We start from the raw sequence: 23,180 nt of genomic DNA, 5'->3' as shown, positions 1-23,180 counted from the left end.
AAATATTTCCAAACATCCTATTGGAAGTTAGAACATACTCGAGCATTAATGTTTCCTAATTTTATGTTGAATTCAATGTTACAAATTAATGCATATAAATCAACCTTAATCAAAGTTAACTGCAATAAAGTGCATGAGAAATGTATGTGTAATTTACGAAGCATATTGTGAAAAAGCGTTCAACATATTGGTTACAGCCATTACGCAAAATCAGTGTTGCATTAGCACAGCAATATTTAAAGTCATAAGAACCACAATGATGAATACAAAATGCATTGTTCGTTAACCAACACTTTCATACCCAAGTCAATGCCTTGTTTATGATCCTTTCATCTATAAATGGGTGCAAGGTCCACATCAAAGAATAGCTTTGGAGGGTTTCTGACGGTGTATTAAGTTGCAAGTCAGAGACCACCTTTTCCTGACAATCCACATTAGAACTGAAGTTAACAATGAGATCTAATAGGAAACAAAATTCAGACAGAACCAACCCATACATAATGAAAACTATAGAAGTTTGATTTATTACTTGCATTGCATAGTCTTGCTTCAACATATTACAAATCACTGACATCATTGTCACGTAATCAGAAATTTCCAATTTATGATCACCAGATATACTTCCCTGCAAATGAATAATAATAAGGTAATTATTTAGTAATAGTCAATCTATAGTCCTAAAAAACTCACTGAAAACTTGGCACAAGAAAGATCACCTCCCAAGATCTATTTTCGTGATCAAGTTGATAATTTTTATCTAATACAATTTCCATGCAATTTATTAATTCAGTTCTAAAAGAAAATAATATGCATACTTCGATACAAATAACAAGTAAAAATCGTTCATAGGAAATTATGAGCTCATGGAAGACATGCCCAAAAGAAACAACCAAAGACCTGAAACAACATTAAATTTCTACACTATTTCCTCCTCCTCGAACTTTGTAGAACTACGCTGGTAAGGAGAAATAAATCACACATGCACAATAAATCCCAAACAAGACCAGGCTATTCCTGGAATACAAGAGGGGAAATGTCTCTTGCAACCTATCGACCAAAAAGAAAATGACATCCACAGAGGTATGGCACCAATTTTAGTTCACGGTGTCATCGTTTCAGATCTTATTGCTTTCCAATTTAAATTATGTAACCTTCAGACTCAGTGTTTCAATTTTTGATGTTCAACTAATAATCGACAAATCAAGAGATGACAGAATGAAAAGAGTTGTGTCATAAAAAAAAAACTTCAAATCAAGAAGCAACTAAGAGGAGATCTATTAGAGAAAACAATATTGAGGTAGACGATCAGCATTTGTAAGCATATCATAAGCAACAAGAACTCCAAACTAAACTGCACTAGAACAATGAGAAAAGGTGCACATCTCAACTAATTGAAAACCGGCACAACATTAAAAGGAAGTGAGAAAATTTCCAGATTTCAAGGAAAATAATCTAAAAAACATAGAAATGGAGCATAACATCTTCCCTGAAAGGGTCATATTTTTTAAATCACAAATTTAGATGACATAAGGAAAATAAAAAACAAATTAACTTATTTGAAATCATGTTCGGGTAAATAGGGTATTCCATACAGCATGAATACCTCCAATAACCACTCACACAACCACCTCAAAATAATAATGCTAGTATTTTTACATGGTTAAAACCCTATGAGAGGGAAACAATCCATGGCCCTAACGAACACGGTCGCTTGAGGCAATTTTATTAATGCAAAAGAAAATCTTTTACACGAGAATTCTCACAAATGATCATCAACCATGACCCTCCATGCCCTTTAAATAGATATCATGGACCAATCGAGTGTTAAGCCGCAAATCAATAGACGTTAATGTCGAGGAGAATATGAGCCATCAGATCACTCTGTCTAAAACATGTCATGACCATTGGATTACAATGCAACTAATGCATATTAAAGAAACACACTTTTACCTAATAGACACATTAGACTAAGTTGAACTTAACTAACTCCTAAATGTCTAAATATCCTAACATCCCCCCTTAAGAACAACTTGGAATAGGATTGAAGGATTTACAAAGGTGACACAACAGGAGAATGGAGGTGTAATGCCACACTCTGGTTGACTAACCCTGATATGACATTAGTCTTGCTATAGCCTTAGGGAACATACATTATTCTTTTAGGACCTCAGGTCGAGAATCCATATATTTGACTTTTACTATTAGTGGATGTGATAATAATTATTTTCCAGTTTGATGTTATGATGATAATAGTTGTGATGGACGTGTTTTATGACTAGGTCTAGTCATGTGATGGATTCATTATGTTGTCTGTTTACATTAGTTCTTGCTCACAATTAACAAAGATGTTAATGATTATGTCATGGTGATGATTTAACATACACAAATATATTAATGACTAATATTATGAATAAATAATTCTGATGATTATTGAGTCTGGCAGGAGATAACCTGGATGCACTTACATGCGATGAGGCGATGACCTCTGGCACACGTTAGTTGCTTGGCTGAATGACTCACACATGCATGATGGGGCTATATAGATAGATGCAACTTCATGGGAGGGGTGGGACAACGTCCTTGATCTCATCCACTAGCACTCCCGTCGTGACTTGGGTGGAAAGGTGTTGGGATTCCTTTGCCTTGAAGATCACGATGTTGTGGGAGCAAACCCTGGATTGGGTCGCTCATGAAGATTTTACTGGGGGATGCACATCAAGGCAGATTCCTTGATCCCTAACACCATTAGTCTCATTATAGAGGGCGACATAGGAGAGGATAGTGGTCTTTGTTGTTGCGCCTAGTTTTTCCCCTTGTAGTCACTGGATGCTTGAAAGGCAAGTGCCATGGCACCCTTGGAACTTCAAATGAAGTTCTTGAAGAGCACGACCGACTTGGCACCCTTGGCATCAAGAAGAAACTGATTGGCTTGGCACCCTTTGAACTTCAAATGGAAGTTCTTGAAGGGCACAACCGACTTAACACCCTTGACATAAAAAAGAAACTACTAAAGGATAATTAAGATATGATAATCATATTAATTTACAAAATGCAGTAAGTGATATTTTAGAACCAAGTTAACTAAATCAAGAGTAAACCTTGGGGTAAAGGGAGAATAGGAAGAAATAAAAAGATTGGACCAATTGAGAACTCTACCCTTCCCATGTTTGGAAAATCTTAGGTAGATAATGTGCATATAAAGTAACTCCAAAGTATGTAAGTGTTTTAATAGGAAAAAAGGAGGAAAGGGACATAGAATTAATTAGAAACATTAATATTAGAATAGTTAACCTCATTAAGAAAATAGGGTGGTGAATGAAAATAAAGAATAATAATAAATTAAATTAGAGAAATTTAGTTTCATGAAAGAACCTCCATGTAGCAAGAGCCAACACAAGGATATCTATCTAAGAATCAATTTGAGTTAAACTAGGGTGTAGTTGGGAGACAAATCTAAGACCTACTACTTGACTTTAGTAATGAACACAAAATAAGGAGTATAAAAGGGGGATCAAGCAACAACTAGGAAAAGAAATAGGGAGTCATGTTGGGGTGAGGAAAAATATTTGTTTTAATAAAATATTATGTAAATAAAGTAGGAGAGCTTTGGAGAGAGGTTGACACATGGACAGGTGTGTTGGAGAATGCAATAGGGCAACGATTAAAAAAAATTCTCCTTAACCTTAATAATTGCTTGTGAACTTCAGTTATTTTCTTATGTTTCTTTATTAGATTTTTCATTAAACAATTATCAAGAGCAAAACCAGTAAAGACAATGGACACAAAAAGTAGGCTTCAAGCCAAGGAAAAACCCCTCCTAGGGGAAAATCCATATATAATCTCTTCTTCTTATAGAATCTACTTCAAATGAGAAAACCAAGACCCAAAACCCTAGACCAAGTCCTCCTCCAAGCACCAAGTCAACCCTCCAAGAATCTCTTCCAAGTAGGTCAAAGATCAACCAAGTCAACAAGAGTCAATCCTCCTTCAACCTGCTTCCAATCTTAGCTTTGACCCTCATCTTTGAATTTGCAATTTCTTCCTACAATTTTCGGCCCTGTAATAGGTGTAGAAACCCTATCACACGTGTGGGTAGAAGAGATCAAATATAGGTCTCCTTCCTTTGCTTTTGACTTGCTCCTTTTCTTCTAGACTTTTGGCTTCAAGTCTTGACCTTCTTTCAAAACTTCGGACCTGTAATCTCGGCCTTGAAGCTACAGCTAAAACCCTAGATCCTTCACACGTGTGAGAGAAAGATAGTCACAAAAATCAGATTTTGGTTTCTCCTTGAGATGCTCTCTTCTTCTAGACCTTCGCTCTTGCTTCCTTCTTGTTCCTAGCTTCAGATCAAACTTCTTTTCTGGTGTGATCAAATTCATGATGAGAGAGGTCGAAGTTGCTTCTATATATAGGCTTTCCATGAGGTCGAATACCCTTTTCTAGGTCGGCTTGTGCTAGGAGGCATATAAGGACTTTCTAGACTCAAAATAATATCTTTTTCATGTTACAACTTCTCAATAGGGTCTTATACAAATGATAAAGACTCTCTTGACTCAAGAAAAATAGTCTTTTGACTTGAAAACCCTAGAAGCATGAGAACATGCTTGACCTAGTTGACCAACAAAATGAAGCATGAAACCCATGCTTAAAATAATATTTTTCTTTTTCTTGTAACATAAGATATACATAATGACATGAGTACATTGACAATTATGAAGACTGAAACTAGTTACATTTTCCAACACTCCCTCTTAACTAGGGAGGTATTCATAATTGTACACCAGGTACAAGGATACTCTCAAACTGAAGAGTTCTCATAAGAAGAGTTGGATTGTAAGCCATCTTTAACCATCAACACCATGACCAACATTGTCGACATAGTAAGGCCTTAACTTGACAAGCTCTTCTCATATCAGAGCATAATGCTGAGAGGTTTTATGTGAACTACCATGCCACCTCTCAAGATACATACCCCATCTAAATGTTCACTAGGTATGTCCCTTTAGGACTATTCTTGTCCTGGACTCTCAATCCTCAAAGAATATCGGTCCTCTTCGACCACTCTTGTCTTGGATACTTGTCCAATCCTCAAAGTGTGTCGGTCAACAAGGCTACTTCCTATCTTGGGTTCTTTATCCTCAAGGAGTATTAATCTAAGATGCTTCTCCAATCCTCCATTCTCTCTCCCATGGCCTTCACTTAGACATACGATTGTTAGTCCTAGCCTAGTTCATGACACATGATAGAAGAGAATACAATGTTCATCATCATTCCCTCTCAACGAAGGTGGATATCTTCATTCCCTCTTAATAAGGGAATAGATCTTGCTCCTTCACAAGTATTTGAGGAGACTTCCTACTCCCTCTAAAGCATAGAGGAGATTCTTTCACTTCCTTTCAATTGGGAAGTCATAACCAGTGTTGCACACATCGCGATTTAATCGCGATAAAATCGGAAAATCGCGATTTTTTCAAAATGACGATTCGAATCGCGATTTTTATCCAAAAAATCGGCGGAAATTTTTTTTGGCGATTTTTATCGAAAAAATCGCGATTTTTTAAAAAATCGCGATTTTTTCGAAAAAATCGCGATTTTTATCGAAAAAATCGCCGGGCACGGGGGCAGCGGGCGTTTTATATGGAAATTCGATTTTTCTTTTTTTCATTCAGCAGTCCGCCGCGGAGGAGAAGGAGGAGAAGGAGAAGAAGGGAGGGAGAGGGTTGCCGTCGCTTGTGGGAGCCGATTTTAGGAGGAATCCAAGCCAAGATCGCGAATTTGTCCATAAACCAGGTATGTAGATTAATTTTTTTTTGTTTTGGTTCTCTAAAAACTTTGTTTTTCATTGTTTTTAAAGAATTTTTGGAAATTTTTCATTGATTTGGGATGGGTTATTTGTTATGACTATGAGAACCAATTTTTGTTTTTTATTTTCTCATTTTCTTTAAACATTGTTTATTTTTTTTATTTTTCATTGTTTTTTGGGTTTAGAAATTGGGATTTTGGAAATAATTAGCTTGTAATTTTGCAAATGCTAAATTGTAATTTGTATTTACTATTTACTATTATCATTTATGTAATCCTAAATTCCTATTTCCTAATCCTTATTTTTCCATAGGTTTGCAAATTCAAAATTCAAAAACAAACATGCCAAGGAAATTGGATCCTTTCTGGGAATATGGTGACCCTAAAACTCCGAATGATAGACAAAACTTGATTTGCAAGTTGTGTGGAAAGGAAATATTCGGGGGGGTGTACAGGTTGAAGTTCCACCTTGCACAAATCCCTGGACGTGATGTGGGGCCCTGTCTAAAGACAAATGCTGAAATTATCCAAAAAGCCATGAGAGCATTGGGAGAATTAGAGCACACTAGAGACGCCAAAGAAGAACTCAAAAGGCAACTAAGAAGGTCAGTTGAAGGAAGTGGGCCAAGTGGCACAGGTTCTACTGCAGCGTCAGTCAATCCGTTTGCTGCATCATCATATTTTGTTCCTCGAACCACACCTGGTTCACAACCAACTATCGGTTCAATGATGAAAAGAACTGAAAAAGAAAAAGCTGACAAGTTGATGACAAAATTTCTCCTCTGGAGTGATATTCCTTTCAGCATTATAAGGAATAATCCATTTTTCCAACCTACTCTTGATGCTGTTGCCAGTGTTGGCCCGGGGTACAAACTCCCTTCTCTTCATGATTTCAGAGGCCGGCTTCTTCAAGATGAAAAGCGTGACTGCACCCAAAGATTGGAGGATTTTAGGGCATCATGGGCACAAACAGGATGCACTGTTATGTCAGATGGTTGGACTGACCAAAAGGGGAGAACCCTTATAAACTTCTTGGTTAGTTGTCCCTTGGGGACTATGTTTATCAAATCTGTTGATGCAACTCATCAAATCAAAGATGCAAAAAATTTATGTGATTTGCTGGATGTGTTTATTTTGGAGGTGGGTGCAGAAAATGTTGTCCAAGTCATAACGGACAACGCTGCAAATTATGTTGCTGCTGGTAGATTGCTTATGGACAGGCATCCTACTTTATTTTGGACACCTTGTGCTGCCCATTGTATTGATTTGATGTTAGAGGACATAGGGAAAATTCCCTTTGTCAAAGAGGCTGTTGACTCATCAAAAACCATCACAAAATTTATTTACAATCACACATCTGTGCTTAGCTTGATGAGAAAATGCACCAACAACAAAGAGTTGGTGCGCCCCGCCATTACACGGTTTGCGACGAGTTTCATATCTCTTCAATCCCTCTTGAATTCTATGTGGGATTTGAAGAGAATGTTTGTTTCAGAGGAGTGGCGTTCTTCGCCAATGAGCCGCAAACCAGAAGGAGAGGCCGTCTGCAGACTTGTTTCATACCAAGAAGACTTCTGGGCGGGAGTGCAGGAGGTGTGCGCTGTCACAGAACCTTTGGTAAAGGTTCTTCGGTTGGTAGATGGTGAGAAGCCCGCAATGGGCTATTTGTATGAAGCCATGGATAGGGCCAAAGAAGCCATTCGGTCCTACTATGATGACAAGGGAGATGATGGGTTCCAGAGACAACTCCTTCTATGGAAGGTCATTGATGAGCGATGGAACAACACACTCCATCGTCCCATTCATGCTGCTGGCCTTTTCCTGAACCCTGCATTTTCTTATGCATGTGGGTTTAATTTTGATGTTGAGGTCGTGGAAGGATTATTAACCTGTGTCCAGAAGATGGTGAAAACTCCAGAAGAACGTATGGAGGTCTCTAGACAAATTGAGCAATATAAGTTGTCAGGTGGCACATTTGGCTTTGAGATGGCTATCAATGATAGGACGGTTAAAATCCCAGGTATTTTTTAGTTTGTAGTATGTACTTTGTAACTTTGTTTCAAATTTCATTGTTTCTTCAAATTCCATTTTTTTCTTATGTTTATTTAAAATTTTCTTTGTAATTTTGTTGTAGACGCATGGTGGAAGATGTATGGTGGCAGAGTACCCCTTTTGCAAAATCTTGCCGTGCGCATCCTCAGCCAAACATGCAGCTCCTCGGGATGTGAGCGCAATTGGAGTGTATTTGAAAAAATACACAACAAGAAGCGCAATAGGTTAACACTTAAACATTTAAAATATTGCAAATTTCCAAATAAATTTTTGAATTCATTAAAGTTTTAAACAATATTTTTTTTATAATATTAATTATTAATTTATTATTTCATGAACTTTGTACAGGTTGGAGTCCCATAGACTTAATGACATGGTCTATGTCTACTACAATCTTCGATTGTGGGTGAAACAACTAGAGAAGACACCTGATACGGAAGCCATCTCATTGGATGGGATTGACACCACTGCTGAATGGAGGGTTGAGACCGAGAGGCCTCTCATGGATCCCACTGAGGATTGGTTAGTGCAGGATGAGGGGGAGGAGGAGGGGGAGGAGGAGGAGGAGAGGAGGAGGAGGAGGAGGAGCAGGAGCAGGAGGAGGAGGAGTTGGAGGAGCAGGAGGAGGAGGTGACACCGCCTACCCGGGCTACCCGGGCTACCACTACCACCAGTAGAGGACGTGGTCTCCGTCCACCTCAGCCTCTTGTAGCTGCTACTACTAGTTCTTCAGCTTCTAGAGCACGTCAGACTCCACTGCCATTTCCACCACCACAGGCACCAGCTTCTACATCTAGAGGGAAAGAGAAAGCTGTGCCATATTCTCGCAAGAGGGGCAGAGGAAATCAATAGGATTAGACTTTCATTTTATTGTATATGACATTATGACATGATGAGATACATTATCATATTTTTTGTTGATATTTTGAGGCTGAGTTGGACTTGGGACTCAGGACTTACTATTCAGGACATGATTCAATGTTATGTGTGATTTTAGCGCTAGAAATGATATTGAACATCTTATATATTAGTTTTTTTATCATATTTATGTGTCAATGTATTTATTTTATGTTGTAGATGGTTTAGATATTAAAAAAATTGAAAAAAAATGAAAAAAAATGAATATTTTTGTGCCAAACGATTTTTTCCGATTTTTTCCCGATTTTTTCCCGATTTTTTTTCCGATTTTTCCGATTTTTTCCCGGCGCCGATTAAATCCCGATCGCGATGTGTGCAACATTGGTCATAACCACAAGCCCTTAACCTTGTCTCCATAAAAGTATCAACTACTTAGCTTTTCATGAAAATCTTCAAGTAGTAGCTACATGACTCCTCCTTTCTTTTCATCTCATCATATTGAGCTTCTTTTCTTCCTAGATGTTATGGAGCCATCTTCTTTCTTTAATCTTGTGACAGGGTTCAAGCCATCAATCCTTACACATCACTTTCCTTTAGTTATCATCAATGAAGGCATTATATTGAGCCGACCATTGCTCTCTCTAAACATGAAAGTGATCTTCAATGTCATAGAAATATGATCATCAAGTTATTTTCTAGTACTGCTACCCTTCAATCCCAAGATGATGATGTAAACATCTTGACCACATAATCCTTCAAGGATTATCAAAATCATTCACTCAATCCATATGTTCTTTGAATTGAGTTCAACACCAACAGTTGAACTTGCCTCAACTGTCATTATGCATTTCTGCAATATCCTTCCAGGTAGCAAGACAATATGTTAACCAGATAACCAATGCCAAAATATTAATATCAGACTTACCTTATCTTGATGGTCCTTTCACCAAAGTATTTGCTTCCTTGAATCCTTAAGATCTGTTGAGAATCTAGGGCATCAAGATTAAGTGATTTCTCTTCTATTGATAACTGCTTGTGAATGTTGTTTACTTCTTAGATTAGGATCTTCTTTTGCTTATGTTATTATAGTGTTATTCTTCATCAAACAACTACCAATGCATAAACCATAAGGAGATGAGACACAAACTATAGCTATCAGCTGGGGCCAAAACCTCTCCCAATTGAGAGGAAAACCCAAACGAATTCTTCTTCTTATAGGGACTTCAATTGACGAATACCAAGACCAAGAACCTTGACCTATTTGCCACTTCAAGACCAAGACACAAAGCTTCTTAGCTTAACCATTTCCTTCTTTGAGTCAACGATGGTCAATCTACTAATTCTTCTTTCCTTCTCGGCTGCTCCTTAGACTTCGGCTTCCTGCAATTCTCGGCTTCCTTCAAAAAACTCTAGGACGTGTGAATGATGAAGTTTGGAACCTTTTTTTCCTTCGCTTTAGGTGGAGGATGCTTCCTTGGCAACTCAGCTTGAGATACACCTTTGTTTCCTCCTTGACTTGACCTTCCAATGGGACTGCAATATTTCGGCCTCTTCTGTAACAGAGACAGTTCTTTTCTTTGCACGTGTGAGATTAAAGTGACCCAAAAACAGATCCAAAATGATGATAAAGACTTCGCTCATCTTCCTTCTCTCTTCGCTAATGATTAGGCTCCTTCCTAAGTGATCTTCACACTTCTTGATTTCAGACTGAATTGCTTCACTGAAATTCTACCTTCTGAAATGAGGTCGAGCTGCCTATTTATAGTTGTTTGCCCATGTATATAAGCCGACATGAGTTGAGTGTGAGTCGACATGTCCTTTTGAGAGATTTCATTATTCTTCTTGAAGCCAACTTGTAGGAGGTGTCTTTGCTTGGTCTTGGAGGGCCTTCTCATTTATTTAATGACTTATATAAAAATGTAACATACCCAAGAAGGGTCCTTCATACATGACATTGACTCAAATTGACTTTTATGACTAGATGACAAAACTTTAAGGTTCGCAATGGGAACCTTAACTAAAATAAAATTCCTTGATCATGAAATCCATGATTCAAGTACTACAAAAATAATTTTATTTTCTTCTTTTCATAACTTACATAAAATCACAATTACACATGTCATTATGAAGACCGAACCTAGTTACACTTTTCAACACTCCCTCTTAACTAGGGAGGTATTCATAATGGAACTTGTTCATTCTCAATCTGAAGAATTCTCATAAGAAGAGTCGAATTGGTAACCTATCTCTTTAGCACCATATCAACTAGCATTGTCACATAGCAAGGCCTTGACAAACAACTCTATCTCTCCACAAGATTTGAGCTCAATGATGGCAAGACCAATGATGTATAGACACCCTCATCATTGTCTCTCTTAGAACATACCCCACCCAGGTTCTCAGGGTGTGTTCCACCAGGACTATTCTTATCTTGGATTCCCAATCCTCAAAGAATATCGGTCCTCTACGACTACTCTTATCTTGGATGCCCTAACTCATCCTTAAAGAGCATCGGATGCTAGATGTTTACCCAATCCTCCATTCTGTCTTCCCAAGTGAAGACAAGAATGATGTGTCTATCTCTCCCTCTTAATTAGGGAGGACATACCTATTCCAATAAAGGAATGTACTCATTCCTACGGAAGGAATGTACCTAAGCTCCCTCTTGGCTTAGGAATTTTGCTTCCAAGTTTCTACCAGGTAAGAAACTTGTTTCCAGGCTCCCTCTTAATTAGGGACTTGCAGTAGCTTCTCAGGTGGAGATGATGGGACAACCAGCGGCTTGAAGAACTCCTCACGATGTCATAAACTTCTTTCGTTATTCAAGAGTCTTCACGTTTGGGACTTCTTCATAGGGCACAGACCACCCATCACTTTCATTCATGAGTTAGTCATGTCATCATCTGAAAGTGATCCATCAGTCCATATTTGGCCTTCCTTCATGTCATGTTGCCTTCTTTCATGCGGGGTTTCCTGAAGGAACTTCCTTCCTGCTACATAGTCAACAATGGTGGAAGACATCCATAGCTCTTCCCTTGGCAACCCTGCATAAGCTCGTCCAGATATTGTTCAAAAATAAGAAATGAACACTTAAATTAAAATTACCTTTGTGATGGTCTTTCATCATGACATCTTCTAGTTTGCATTAGCATCTTGCATACATAATGACACATCTCCCAAAGATATACATTGTCAAGGATTTCTTTCTTTTTTAGACTACAATAGAGTCTTCATATCTTTCATGGAGATATCCTAGTCAAATCTTCTAGTCCTTGGATGTTGATTGCCCTTTTCCATGGTTACATATCCCATGATCTCTTCCTTCCTTTCTTCACACATTTCATTCCCAAGAACTTCCAATCAGAGTTCCTCAATTATAGTCAACCACCTCATATTACATATGAGGACATATTATGATGATTTCATTTAGTGAATGTGTAACCCATGCATCTCTGAATTCCTCCAAAGAAGGAGATCCTTTCTTTTGATCATTCTCTCAATATAGAGCATTGGTCCATGTTACCTGCAACCATATGCAATGACTCTACAATATAGAGTGTAAGCATACATACCTCATTTTTGTTTATGTCATCCAAACTTTCTTCAATAGCTTCCTTGATTGAAAGAACTTCAATCCCTTGATCTCTATCTCCTTTGTCATCATCCCATGAATTCCACAAGTTGGATTTCTCTGATGAAACACTTGCTTCCCCTTTTGATCGATGAACCTTTCGATGAAGATTCCATCAGAGAATCGTGAGGATCTAGAGTATCCCCGTCCATCAAATATTTCCTTTTGACTGATGTATGATGAGCTTTGTCCTCGATGACTTTTTCCTTTTCATAAGTGCCACTTATGTTTTCAACGAGGTTCCCAAGAGCTACATCCTTCCATAGTTGGTTGCCATAAATTCCAATTTCAACCATCTTTCATGCTTCTCTATGATGATGTCACGAGTTCTTGCTTTCAATGCTTCTATGATGCCATGAGGCATCCCCATCATTTTTCTTAGTGAATCATATCTTACAACAGAAGACTCAGGAACTATGAAAAGAACTTAGGCGAGGAAGACTATCTCAGTCATAGTAGAGATCTCTTACTTCCTCATTCTTGGACTACTTTTCAGCGTCCTCAACTTCTTCGATGATATGGGCTTCTTCTCTTGCTCTTTTATTATTGTCCTTCTTGATCTTAGGACAATCTCTTTTGTAGTGCCCATATTCTTGACACCCATAGCATTGAATCTTAGCCATGTCCCTTTTCTTTTTCTGAGAACCAAACTTTCCAAATTTTCCCTTTCTTCTTGTCATTATAGCATAAACTTGATTTTGCTTACCTCCTCCCACATCAAATTTGGCCCTTAGTCTAAACTCTTCAACCTTGCATAGAGACCATAGATCCTAGAACGGAGCAGCTTCTTTCCTTCCATAAATACTTGAAGTAAAGTTACCTCACTCCTTTGGTAGTGCATTTAGTACAACTGTAGTCATTTCTCTATCAGACATAACTTCTCCCTGTGAGAATTTCTGAATGTACACATCAGAAATACTACTGCAATCATTGGTTTATCATCTCCTACTTGTTCTTTACATTCAACAAGTTATTTAATTATTTAAACAACGATGAAAACACTATTGCAGACTACACATACATACAGATCATGAACTGAAATAAAATGAGACAATCACACAAGGGACACCGTTATTTTTGGACAGTCATCCGTGGATAAACCCAATTCGAGAAAACCTGTGCAGCGTATAGAGGGTTTGTATTATTAAGCAGATTTCAGAATACAACTAGGGTGCCAAATCCAGCTCACCCAACAGAGAATAAGCCTAGCAGAAGTACCTCTATCCAGAGACAAACATTTTGGCAAACCCGGCAACTGGATGATCAAACCCCACACACGACAATGTTGTTCCCAGTGCTAGGCTGTGATGGCTGCTCCAAGCTCTGCGCTGGAACTATGTCACCTCCTTTAGGAGCTGCGTCACCCTCCCAGTGAGCATTCCTTGCTCAGAAATCGATATGTTGAACTGTTGCTCTCTCTGCCTCATAGAAACCCCAGCATTGCCTCTAAATGACTGTGTCAACCCCTATGGCTTTTATGTCACCCTCTCTGGAGCTGTGTTGACTCTCCTGGTGCTGCTCTACCTCTCTGCGTATTCTCGGCCTTGGACTGAATCCCCTCTGCCGAACTACCCCTGTCACTGCAACTCAGATTGCTAGCTCGATTTTCTCAGCAAACCTCACCCTAGAAAAATTGAACTCTTTGATCTCTCAAGTGTATCTCCAACTGACCCTCAAGCCTCCTCTTATACTTTTCCCGTTGATGAATCAATGGCCGAGATTAAGTCCCTAATCGACAGTTAAGATTAAAAGAGACTTGATACTCATCACTTAGAAGTTTCTCACCCATATTCTTATTAATACCCATTAATATTTTTATTTTCCTAAGTTTGGACTTAGGAACCCATTAAAAATATTAATTATTTTAATAACTCTTCATCCGGGTGGAATTTCTCCAAATGATTTCTGGGTTCTGGAGATCTTATGTATTCTAGCCCCTCCACAAAATTTCTGAGCTAGAGCACATTCGATACTACCCAAAATAAACACTCCCTCTTAGCGAGGAATGTGCTCTAATAATACTTCTCAACATAAGTGCTACAATGATCCATTGCATCGGTCCTCTATGTTGTTGATGCTTGCCCTGATGCCCTTCATCCACTACACTGCTGCTTCCTGTACTGCTACCCATGACTCTGTTACTATCACTGCGACATCTATACTACAGTTCCCTCTCAAAATGCTGCCTCATAATGTCCATACCACTGCCACTGCTAATTGTTGCACTGCAACTCAGTTGCTGAGAAGTAAGCAACTGAAACTTCACCCAAAACTGACATGCTGGTCAATCTGGATGCCTCGTGATGTTGAAGCTACCTCTGCTGCTAATCTGTGCTGACCCTCTGCTGCTACTTCGCTGCTGCAAACTTCTTTGTGCCTCTCACACTACTACAAGATCCACTGCACTACCTCTGACTTTGGCACTCTAGCTCTGCCACTATTGCTCCATCACACCTCGCTCCAACCGACACCCGTCATTTTGCTACTGTCGTTAAGGGCTCCCGTAGCCATATGTGATCCAAGAGTTTGGGCACCTCAAGGATCTTGCCCCTTTCATGCAGTCCTCTCAACTACAACTCCATGTCGCCCTACCTCTTCTCTAGAGGCGCATGAGCACTCATGCCACAATCGTCATCCTCACTTTCCTTGTCAACTTTCGCTGGAGCAACCTGTGAGTCAAAAGCCTCCCCCTTGGCCTTCTTCTGGGGGCACTGAGTGGCATAATGTCTTAGTTCCCCACAATTGAAGCATCTGACCTTGGTTATGTCCTTCTTTCTCTTCTGCTGCCCTTGCTGTCCCGATGATGTGAGAGCTGCATCCTCCTCCTCCTCCTTGACCCGGGTTCCCTTGTCGCTACTCCCTGTCTTGGTCAACCTCCTGAGCTCTTATTGTGGAAGAGCTGCCCACATCTCCTTGCAACTGGGGAGAGTCACTCTGCCCAAGATACTTTGGACAAAAGTCTCCTAGTCCTCAGTGACTGCATTTAGGGCAATCCTAACCATGAACTCAAGATCTGGTGTAGACCCCACGAAAGTCAACTGGTCGTGAATCCCTTGTAACCTAAGAAGGAAGGGATCGATCTCCTCTACCTTCTGCATCTGGTACTGTCTCAGCTGATTTTCTAATAGCATCTTCCGTTGGACGGAAGAGCCTAGGTACAAGGTGGTCAACGCCTCCCGCATCTCCCTTGTTGTTTCCTTCTCAGCAATGTGTGGTACTACATGATCTTTGACCCTGTCTAGGATCATGCACTTGGCCTTTGCCTGGGCCTCCTTGTGCATCTTTAACAAATTAGCGTCAACCGAAACAACAAACTACTTTTAAGGCATAGTCCTTGATGTGATGTTTATCTAGGATTGCCATGATCTTGACCTTCCAAATGACAAAATTGGATGCTCCATCCAATCAGTCCTGATCCCTCAACCCATTCACTGCCATCTCTACTCAAAAAAATAGGACTCGTTCTCTTCTCCCACTCCTGCTATCAATCTAGCAAGACTTGGATCTGGATTTCTTTGGCGCAAGAAATCGTCTAAGGAACAAGCTCCCCTACACCCCTTCTGAGTCCTGATTTCCTTCACGGAAATCCTCCGGCCAAATGTCAAATCACTCCTTTCCAATCTTCCTTTGCTGCTGCAACCCAGATCTAGATTTCTTTTGCTAGAAATTTGTCAAGGCAGTGACTCCCTCTACCTCGACTCTGTCTCCACAGACATTGTTCTGCACCAACAGAAACAACGTCCCACCAGCTCCTCAAATCGAATCTGCTCTGCTCCTCCCAGCTCCTCCAGCCCCGACAACTGGCTACTTTGAACCTTTCAGGCTTTGCGCTAGACCAGAGAACTGACGTAGTCACTGTGTGGGCTCTTCTCTAGCTCTGCATCATCCTCTGCAAGATCGAAATGCTTACGCAAGCACTGCGTGAGCCTCTGTGTCATTCCGCTGGCTCTACGCCTCTACCTCTGAAACAACACTGTCACTCAGGACAACTGCTTCTCTGTAGCAAATTCTCTAGATCTCTCGGTTGGTGTCTTCAGTCTCCTATGATCTGCAATGCTCTAATACCATGTGAGAATTTCTGAATCTACACATCAAAAATCCTACTGCAATCACTGGTTTATCATTTCCTACTTGTTCTTTACATTCAACAAGTTATTTAATTACTTAAACAACGATGAAAACACTATTTCAAACTACACATACATACAGATCATGAACTGAAATAAAATGAGAGAATCACACTAGTGAAACTGTTATTTTTGGACAATCGTCCCCGGAAAAACCCAATTCGGGAAACCGGTGCAGCATATAGAGGGCTTGTATAATGTTCCCTTTTTTGGTGTTCCTCATGGCATGGTTAGGATGAATTTCCAGGGCTGGGGCAGACAGGTCACAGGTGCAGGTTTACTTCATCAGTGGGCCTAGGGGCTTCAAGAGGTGTTTCCTCAGGTTTTTAGGAGTTTTTATGAGGTCTGATGGCATTCGCTTGGTATATTCCATCATCCGCACAATTTGTCTTTAGTTCTGTTGCATTCCAACAACTTTCAAAAAATTGAGTTATTAATGGGCCTGACTCCATTAATTACGCTTAAGGTGGTATTTTGGGAGGAATACTTGGCAGAACACCTTAGTGTAATAGCTCGTTGGAACCAGAACAAGAAGACCTATAGGATGGGATGGCTAGAAGTGATTTTTGGTGGCTTGAGGAAGCATGGTGGCCAATTTACCATTTTCCCACATTAAAAAGAATATTTTAATTAAGGGAAATGTGCTCAATGATTAAAATAATAATAAAATAAGAGCTTCTAGAGGGGTCCATCAGATCTATAAAAAGGAGGCGGCAACCATTAGAGTACATCTTGGATTGAGTATTATTTCTTGTATGAGAGGTTGAGAACCCGGTTCTCTACTGCAGTAGTAGCCCTAGGACGGAAACCCTTGGGTGATTCAATGAGCGTGGGCGAACACCCATCTCTTCCCTGGGTGGATCCATTCAAGGTTCACAGGTTGCAGTGTATTGCTTTTTAGTTTGTTTTGGGAGGTCCATTGTGGCATTATTGCAGATCTGTTAAGGCCAACTATCTCAGCTATTTTTCCAGCATGTAAAACCCCAGTTTATACATTATAAATAAAGTTGAAATCTTCCTTTTGCTCATTATTGATATTTGCAGTTTTATGTTGTTAAATTTTACATGGCAATCTTCTGTTTATGAATGGAAATTTTATCTTAAGTATTTCTAAGTTAAATTTTCAAGAAAACCACAAATATTTGCATTTGGAATATTACAGTGGTATCAGAGCATGATTTTGGCCAGTCGTGGGTTAAAATCAAATGTGATGTCACAGCCAGTGTCAAAGGTCCTTTGATCGAAAGATTGGAATTTTCTCTTCATTGGAAGTCAAATTGTCCGCAGCATTTTAGGGTCCAAAGCTATTATTGGTGGACGAATTTTCTTCTACATTCAGTGAAGTGGTGAAACCCTTATTACCAGCAGACGAGAGCACTGACAACAAGGTAGACGAGAGGATTTTTCGATTGGAAGGTCGAATCCCTGAGTTTGAGTGTCAACATTGGTTACAACAAAACCCATGAGTATACACAAGCCGCAGTATCAGTCGCAAATCCAAATGGATATATGATTGATCTGAAGCTTACGGTGATTGGCTAGGACCAATGTGAAATCTCTGGAAGAAAGCCAACGTATTTGAGAAAGTAAACACAAGTTAGCCAACCACATGAAGCAAATGTCGAATCGCTGAGGAGCAGTGAACGTTGAGGAGTTAGTCAATAGATCGTGCGCTGGAGGTGGGCTTGGTAAGCGCAAAAACTGGGAGGTGCACCTCTACGTCAATATTCAACGTAGGGGCCCAACCATGCTATTACAACAACTAAGGAATTGCCACGTCAAAGCTAAAACTCAGGATCGCCACGGAGCTATCGGGCTTCCCAAAAGCCAGGTAATCCAATCAAGCTGCCATGATTGATCTGAATAAACGACGTGCTCATCTGGTGCATGATTCGATCGCGAGTTTATCAGTTCCAATGATGTGGCAGTGGTGGGGCAGAGAATTATAGATGCACCATATTGGCAAGTGACGAATTTCAGACTGAAATTTGAAGTGTGGGTCGAGAGGCCAAAGTTGGGTGCTGAATCGTGGCCGCCGCACCGACTAAACCACACCGAATAAAGGGAGGTTGCATGACTCAGGGAGCTGCAATCGACAGAGTTGACTCACAGTGAGTTGTCAATTGTGGGAGGGAGGTTGACTAACCCATTTCTCCCATGGTGTGGTCGACATAAGTTATAGCGGTCGCATACCAATCAATATTTCCTTGTCGATAAATCCGTTTGCACGTGGAAATTGATGTCACCCTCAAGTAGATCGATGAGGTATCATTCGTCAAGACCAACATCGAGAGCTAGATCGAGGAACTAGTTGCATGGAAAAGGATCGTTAGCATTTCTTAGATAGACGGAGGCACGTTTTGGAGGGAATAATAACCGACGGACCAATCGAGGGGAGGAAAGGAGTGTCGAACCATGAGATTTATGCTGACTCAGGGCATTAGCAAAGCCTGTGGGAAAATTCGATCGACTATAGTGATTATCCATGGACCAGACGGACCGCACACAAGCTTGGAGATGGACGACAAATGCAGGGGATATAAGTGTTGAGGATGCTTTGCGACAACAACAGGGGTCAATAAACTAGTTGCAGACAAGGGCCAAAACCGTCCATATAATTGAAGGAGACGCACGCATCAAACGTGATGGTTGCATCATTGATGTGCGAAGGGAAAATACTCTGCAGTCTCGTAGATCGTCAGCATAGGGTCTGCATGAATTGAAATAGAATCATTGTATCAATGTTCAATCCAAGTTCCTTTGTGGAAGGGTCAAATTGCTGCGGCGTTTACGTTCTTCTGTGGGCCAATGGTGAATTGTGGACCACCTATAACAAAGACACTGCACCCCTGTATCTTGAAATTGTGGCCAGACCAACTGTGGTTGCTGTGTCGTTGAAGTTGCCGTAGTCAACCATTGTTTAACTTCCAATATGTCACTGTTGCAGGGTGAGTTAAACATCATATTACTGCCAATATTTGTTTTTTTTGTATGCATTTCACATTAATGTATTGTTGAGACAGGGATAGGGTTTGCAGAAATCCTTCTGTGTGTGGGCTTGTATGTTGGTTGATGATGTGAATAAGGCTGGCCTTTGAAGTCAGGCATAATATAAGGGAATGGGAGGGCCGGATTGTTTCATAGGGAAGAGTGCCCAATATTGATCCCTTGCATTGTAATTCCTTAGCATGGGAGGACCGAACATGAAGTATGGTACAAGTAGACCTTGTTCGGATCGATCCATGGCCTATCCCCCGTTCGTTCCCTAGGCCTAGATCAGGGATATGTCTTGTTGTCAGCTCTGGTGATCTAAGTGTGAGAGAGAGTACTTTGAATGTGCTATAACAGAGTATGTGTGGCAGAGAGAAGTTGTCACAAGTTTGTTAAGCACAGCCGCGTCTTAGTTTCAAAGATCATGAATGTCATTTAAAGTTGCCTTGTATTGTTGTTGTTCATCTGTCATGCATATGTATTCTTGACTAAGTGCTTAGAAGACTGAGCTTGATAGTGAGGTATGGTTGAGCATAATTGGTAGGGTTTAACAGTTTGGGAAGTTGCGTGCATCTTGCAATAAACAAGAATGCTTATGTTATGAGAGGTCTATGTATAGAGTCAACTGGTCATTTATTGTATATTTCTATTATGCTACCAGTCCTAGTCATGTATAAAACAACTTGATGTAATTGACTTCATTGAACTCAAACATGGATCAAACCTTTATAAACTCCCTTAGTAAATCAGTAGCAGCAATCAACAGAACCCTTTCCAAGGGGATACTTTCTATGCTACAGCAAGAACAACCAAATGATTTGCAGGAAGGACATGAGATGAGACACAAACTCTTCACATTTGGGACAGATTTAAAATCCATGAGGTTTTCAGTAAAATCCCTTCTCAAACTAGAAGAACTTGCTTCACTCCTTTCCAAGGTGGATCAGTCAGATGGGAGGAGCTTGATTTGGGCTCTAAAACCAACCATGCTTGCCTTAGTACAACCCAAGTATTTGGAGCACCCTTGTCTAGGAGTCAAACTTCCAGTTGCCTCCTGTCTAAGTGGTATCATGATGCTAACTGCACCTATACCTCCTTATAGTGACGGCCTTATGAGGAGAGTCTTCAAACTTATAGTGGAGACCTTTCAGGATTTGGATAACAATGAGGGTCCTACATTTGGGAAGAAGCTTGAGATTCTAGAAGTCATGGCCTTGGTTAGATCTTATGACCTCATGTTTGAGCTAGGATGTGACGACTTGATCCTACAGATGTTCCAATGCTTCTTCAGCATTAGGAAACATCATCCTAATACAGTCATAACACACATGCAATCCAATTTGTCCTCATGTATGGGAGGCCATGATGCCATTTGCAGGATGTTGCAGTCTCAGTTGTTGGCCATTTGGAGGGAGGAACAGTTGGTTTCACCTATTGCTTATGAACTAGCCGAAAGGCTAGTTGAGTAGAACATTGGACTGTTCAAAAGATGGTTGACACAAGAGGAGTTGCAGTGGATTTATGGTGACCAACCATGTAACAGGAACGAGCTGAGGAAGGGTCTTTGCTTCATCTTCAAGGAACCTTGGGGACCTGACCACTCATGCTTGAGTGATGTGGAGGAGATGACAAGGGCAGAGTAGCGGGAGATCCCTTCTGACTTTCAGGGTGAAGATTATGCTTCTATGGTTGAGTCCATGAGTTCATATGAGGATACCCCTGAGGAGCATGAGCGGTCATGTGGGTATGTTGGCAGCGGCCCAGGTATGCATTCATGTGAGATGGAGTACGATGAGCAGCATATTGTCTGGGGAGCAGACTTGGCAGGTGAGCAACTGATGATTCAGCATGGAAAGCACATAGAGGAGCAAGAGTCAGGTGAGGGGAACGATATGCACGATGAGCCTTTTGGGGAGAGCCAGTGGAAGGTTCATATTGAGCCCATGATGGAGGAGGATGAGTAGCCGCCCTTGGGGTTAGTTGTTGATGAGGAGCAGATAGATGTACAGACAACTACTCGAGTGACGGTATTCGCTGATACTTGTCCTCAGGAGATGTTGGAGTATAACGGGACAGTTTGGCAGGAGTATGGTGGACTGGAGAAGCGTGGAGTTTCCTATCATGCGAGGCAGATGGCAGTGCATCCATCTTTGGGTCTACCCATTGATGAGGTGCAAATAGATGTAGTGGCAGCCAACTGAGCTGTAGCATTTTTAGGAAGCAACCCTCTCCGGGAGTACATAGATGGGGCTTGCAGAACAGTTTGGCTACTTGTACCCATTATAGGGAGAGTGGTAGGATTTTCTCGATGGATATGGTTGTTCAACCAAGTAGAGCAGCATGACTTTGACATGGACCATCATCAGCATAGCAAACTTGTTCCCTACACCGGAGTCCATGACTTAGATTGGTGTGAGATCATGAGCTGGTATCCTTTTGATGGAGTATCATTTTTAGCTAGGAGCATTGTATTGCAGGAGCCCTCAAAGGTGAGGGATATCACATGCTCCAGTTGGCAGTGGGATACAGGTCGACAACTCTTCAACATTCCATTCTGGCATCAGGAGAGCAGGATTAGCATTGGATTGAGTCAGGGGTTGGACTGGAGCGAGGTGATCAGTTGGTGCACAGTTGGCGGGGAAGCATTCATAGTCAGAGTTATAGCACCACAAGAGTTGTGGAGCATTGATGCTCATTCTTGGTGGCATTAAGATCCAGGAGGATTTGTTGATGACAGGTTCAGTCAGAGATTGGTCTGGGATTCGGGCATTGAGGGTTTCGTTCATGGTGCGTTGAAACAGAGGCAAAGCATCACCCAGTGGTTCGTATGGGATCCGGGCATTGGGTCTCAGTTGCATTGGGCCACCAGATTGGTCCATAGGTTCAGATTGCTTGAGGGCAAACAATCTTGGGGCAGGAGGACTTGTAATGTTCATTTTTCTGGTGTCCCTCATGGCTTGGTAGGATGGATTTTCAGTGCCGAGGCAGACAAGTCACAGGTGCAGGTTTACTTCATCAACGGGTCCAGGGGCTTCAGGAGGTGTTTCATGGGGTTTTGAGGAGTTTTTATGAGGTCTGATGGAATTCGCTTGGTATATTCCATCATTCGCACTGTTTGCCTTTCGTTCCGTTGCATTTAGACAAATTTCAAAAAACAGAGTTATTCATGGGCCTGACTCCAATAATTACGCTTAAGGTGGTATTTCGGGAGGAATACTTGGCAGAACACCTTAGTATAATAGCTCGTTGGAACCAGAACGAGAAGACCTATAGGATGGGATGTATAGAAGTGATTTTCGGTGGCTTGAGGAAGCATGGTGGCCAATTACCATTTTCCCACACTAAAAAGAATATTTTAATTAAAGGAAATGTGCTCCATTATAAAAATAATAATAAAATAGGAGCTTCTCCAGGGGTCCATCAAATCTATAAAAGAGGAGAAAGAGGCCATTAGAGGACATCTTGGATTGAGTATTGTTTCTTGTATGAGAGGTTGAGAACCCAGTTCTCTACTCCATTAGTAGCCCCAGGACAGAACCATTAAGTGAGAGTGGGTGAGCACCCATCTCTTCCCTTGGTAGATCCATTCAAGGTTCACATGTTGCAGTGTATTGTTTTTCAGTTTGTTTTGGGAGGCCCATTGTGGCATTATTGCAAATCTATTGAGGCCAGCTATCTCATCTATTTTTCCAACATGTAAAACCCCAATTTATATATTA

General features: G+C 40.7%; 2 protein-coding genes across 5 annotated transcripts in view; one reads left to right on the top strand and one right to left on the bottom strand.

The window, feature by feature from the left end:
- Positions 1-134: 134 nt before the first annotated feature.
- The window catches only part of LOC149260285 (FAD-binding protein), a 375,148-nt gene continuing 352,102 nt past the window's right edge, over positions 135-23,180 (bottom strand). For 2 of the 4 annotated variants that reach the window (XM_089420053.1, XM_089420059.1), the window contains exons 7-8: positions 530-625; positions 135-421 (exon numbers count right to left, since the gene is read on the bottom strand). In XM_089420053.1, coding sequence (XP_089276179.1) covers positions 296-421; positions 530-625 — 222 coding nt within the window. In that variant the 3' untranslated portion in view covers positions 135-295. Of the gene's footprint in view, positions 441-529; positions 626-23,180 lie in introns of all 4 variants that reach the window. The other 2 variants (XM_089420074.1, XM_089420065.1) reach the window with 2 other exon arrangements.
- The window catches only part of LOC149260286 (uncharacterized), an 81,068-nt gene continuing 64,854 nt past the window's right edge, over positions 6,967-23,180 (top strand). Inside the window, exons 1-3 of the mRNA XM_089434040.1 lie at positions 6,967-7,822; positions 7,937-8,078; positions 8,203-8,462. Of these exons, the coding sequence (XP_089290166.1) occupies positions 7,015-7,822; positions 7,937-8,078; positions 8,203-8,462 (1,210 nt within the window). The 5' untranslated portion in view covers positions 6,967-7,014. The remainder of the gene's footprint in view (positions 7,823-7,936; positions 8,079-8,202; positions 8,463-23,180) is intronic.

This window comes from Pinus tabuliformis, chromosome 6 (genome assembly GCF_031772625.1).
Source record: "Pinus tabuliformis cultivar Carrire ecotype Pingquan chromosome 6, CPIR1, whole genome shotgun sequence".
Lineage (NCBI taxonomy): Eukaryota > Viridiplantae > Streptophyta > Pinopsida > Pinales > Pinaceae > Pinus > Pinus tabuliformis.
This window is presented reverse-complemented; position numbering and strand designations above follow the sequence as displayed.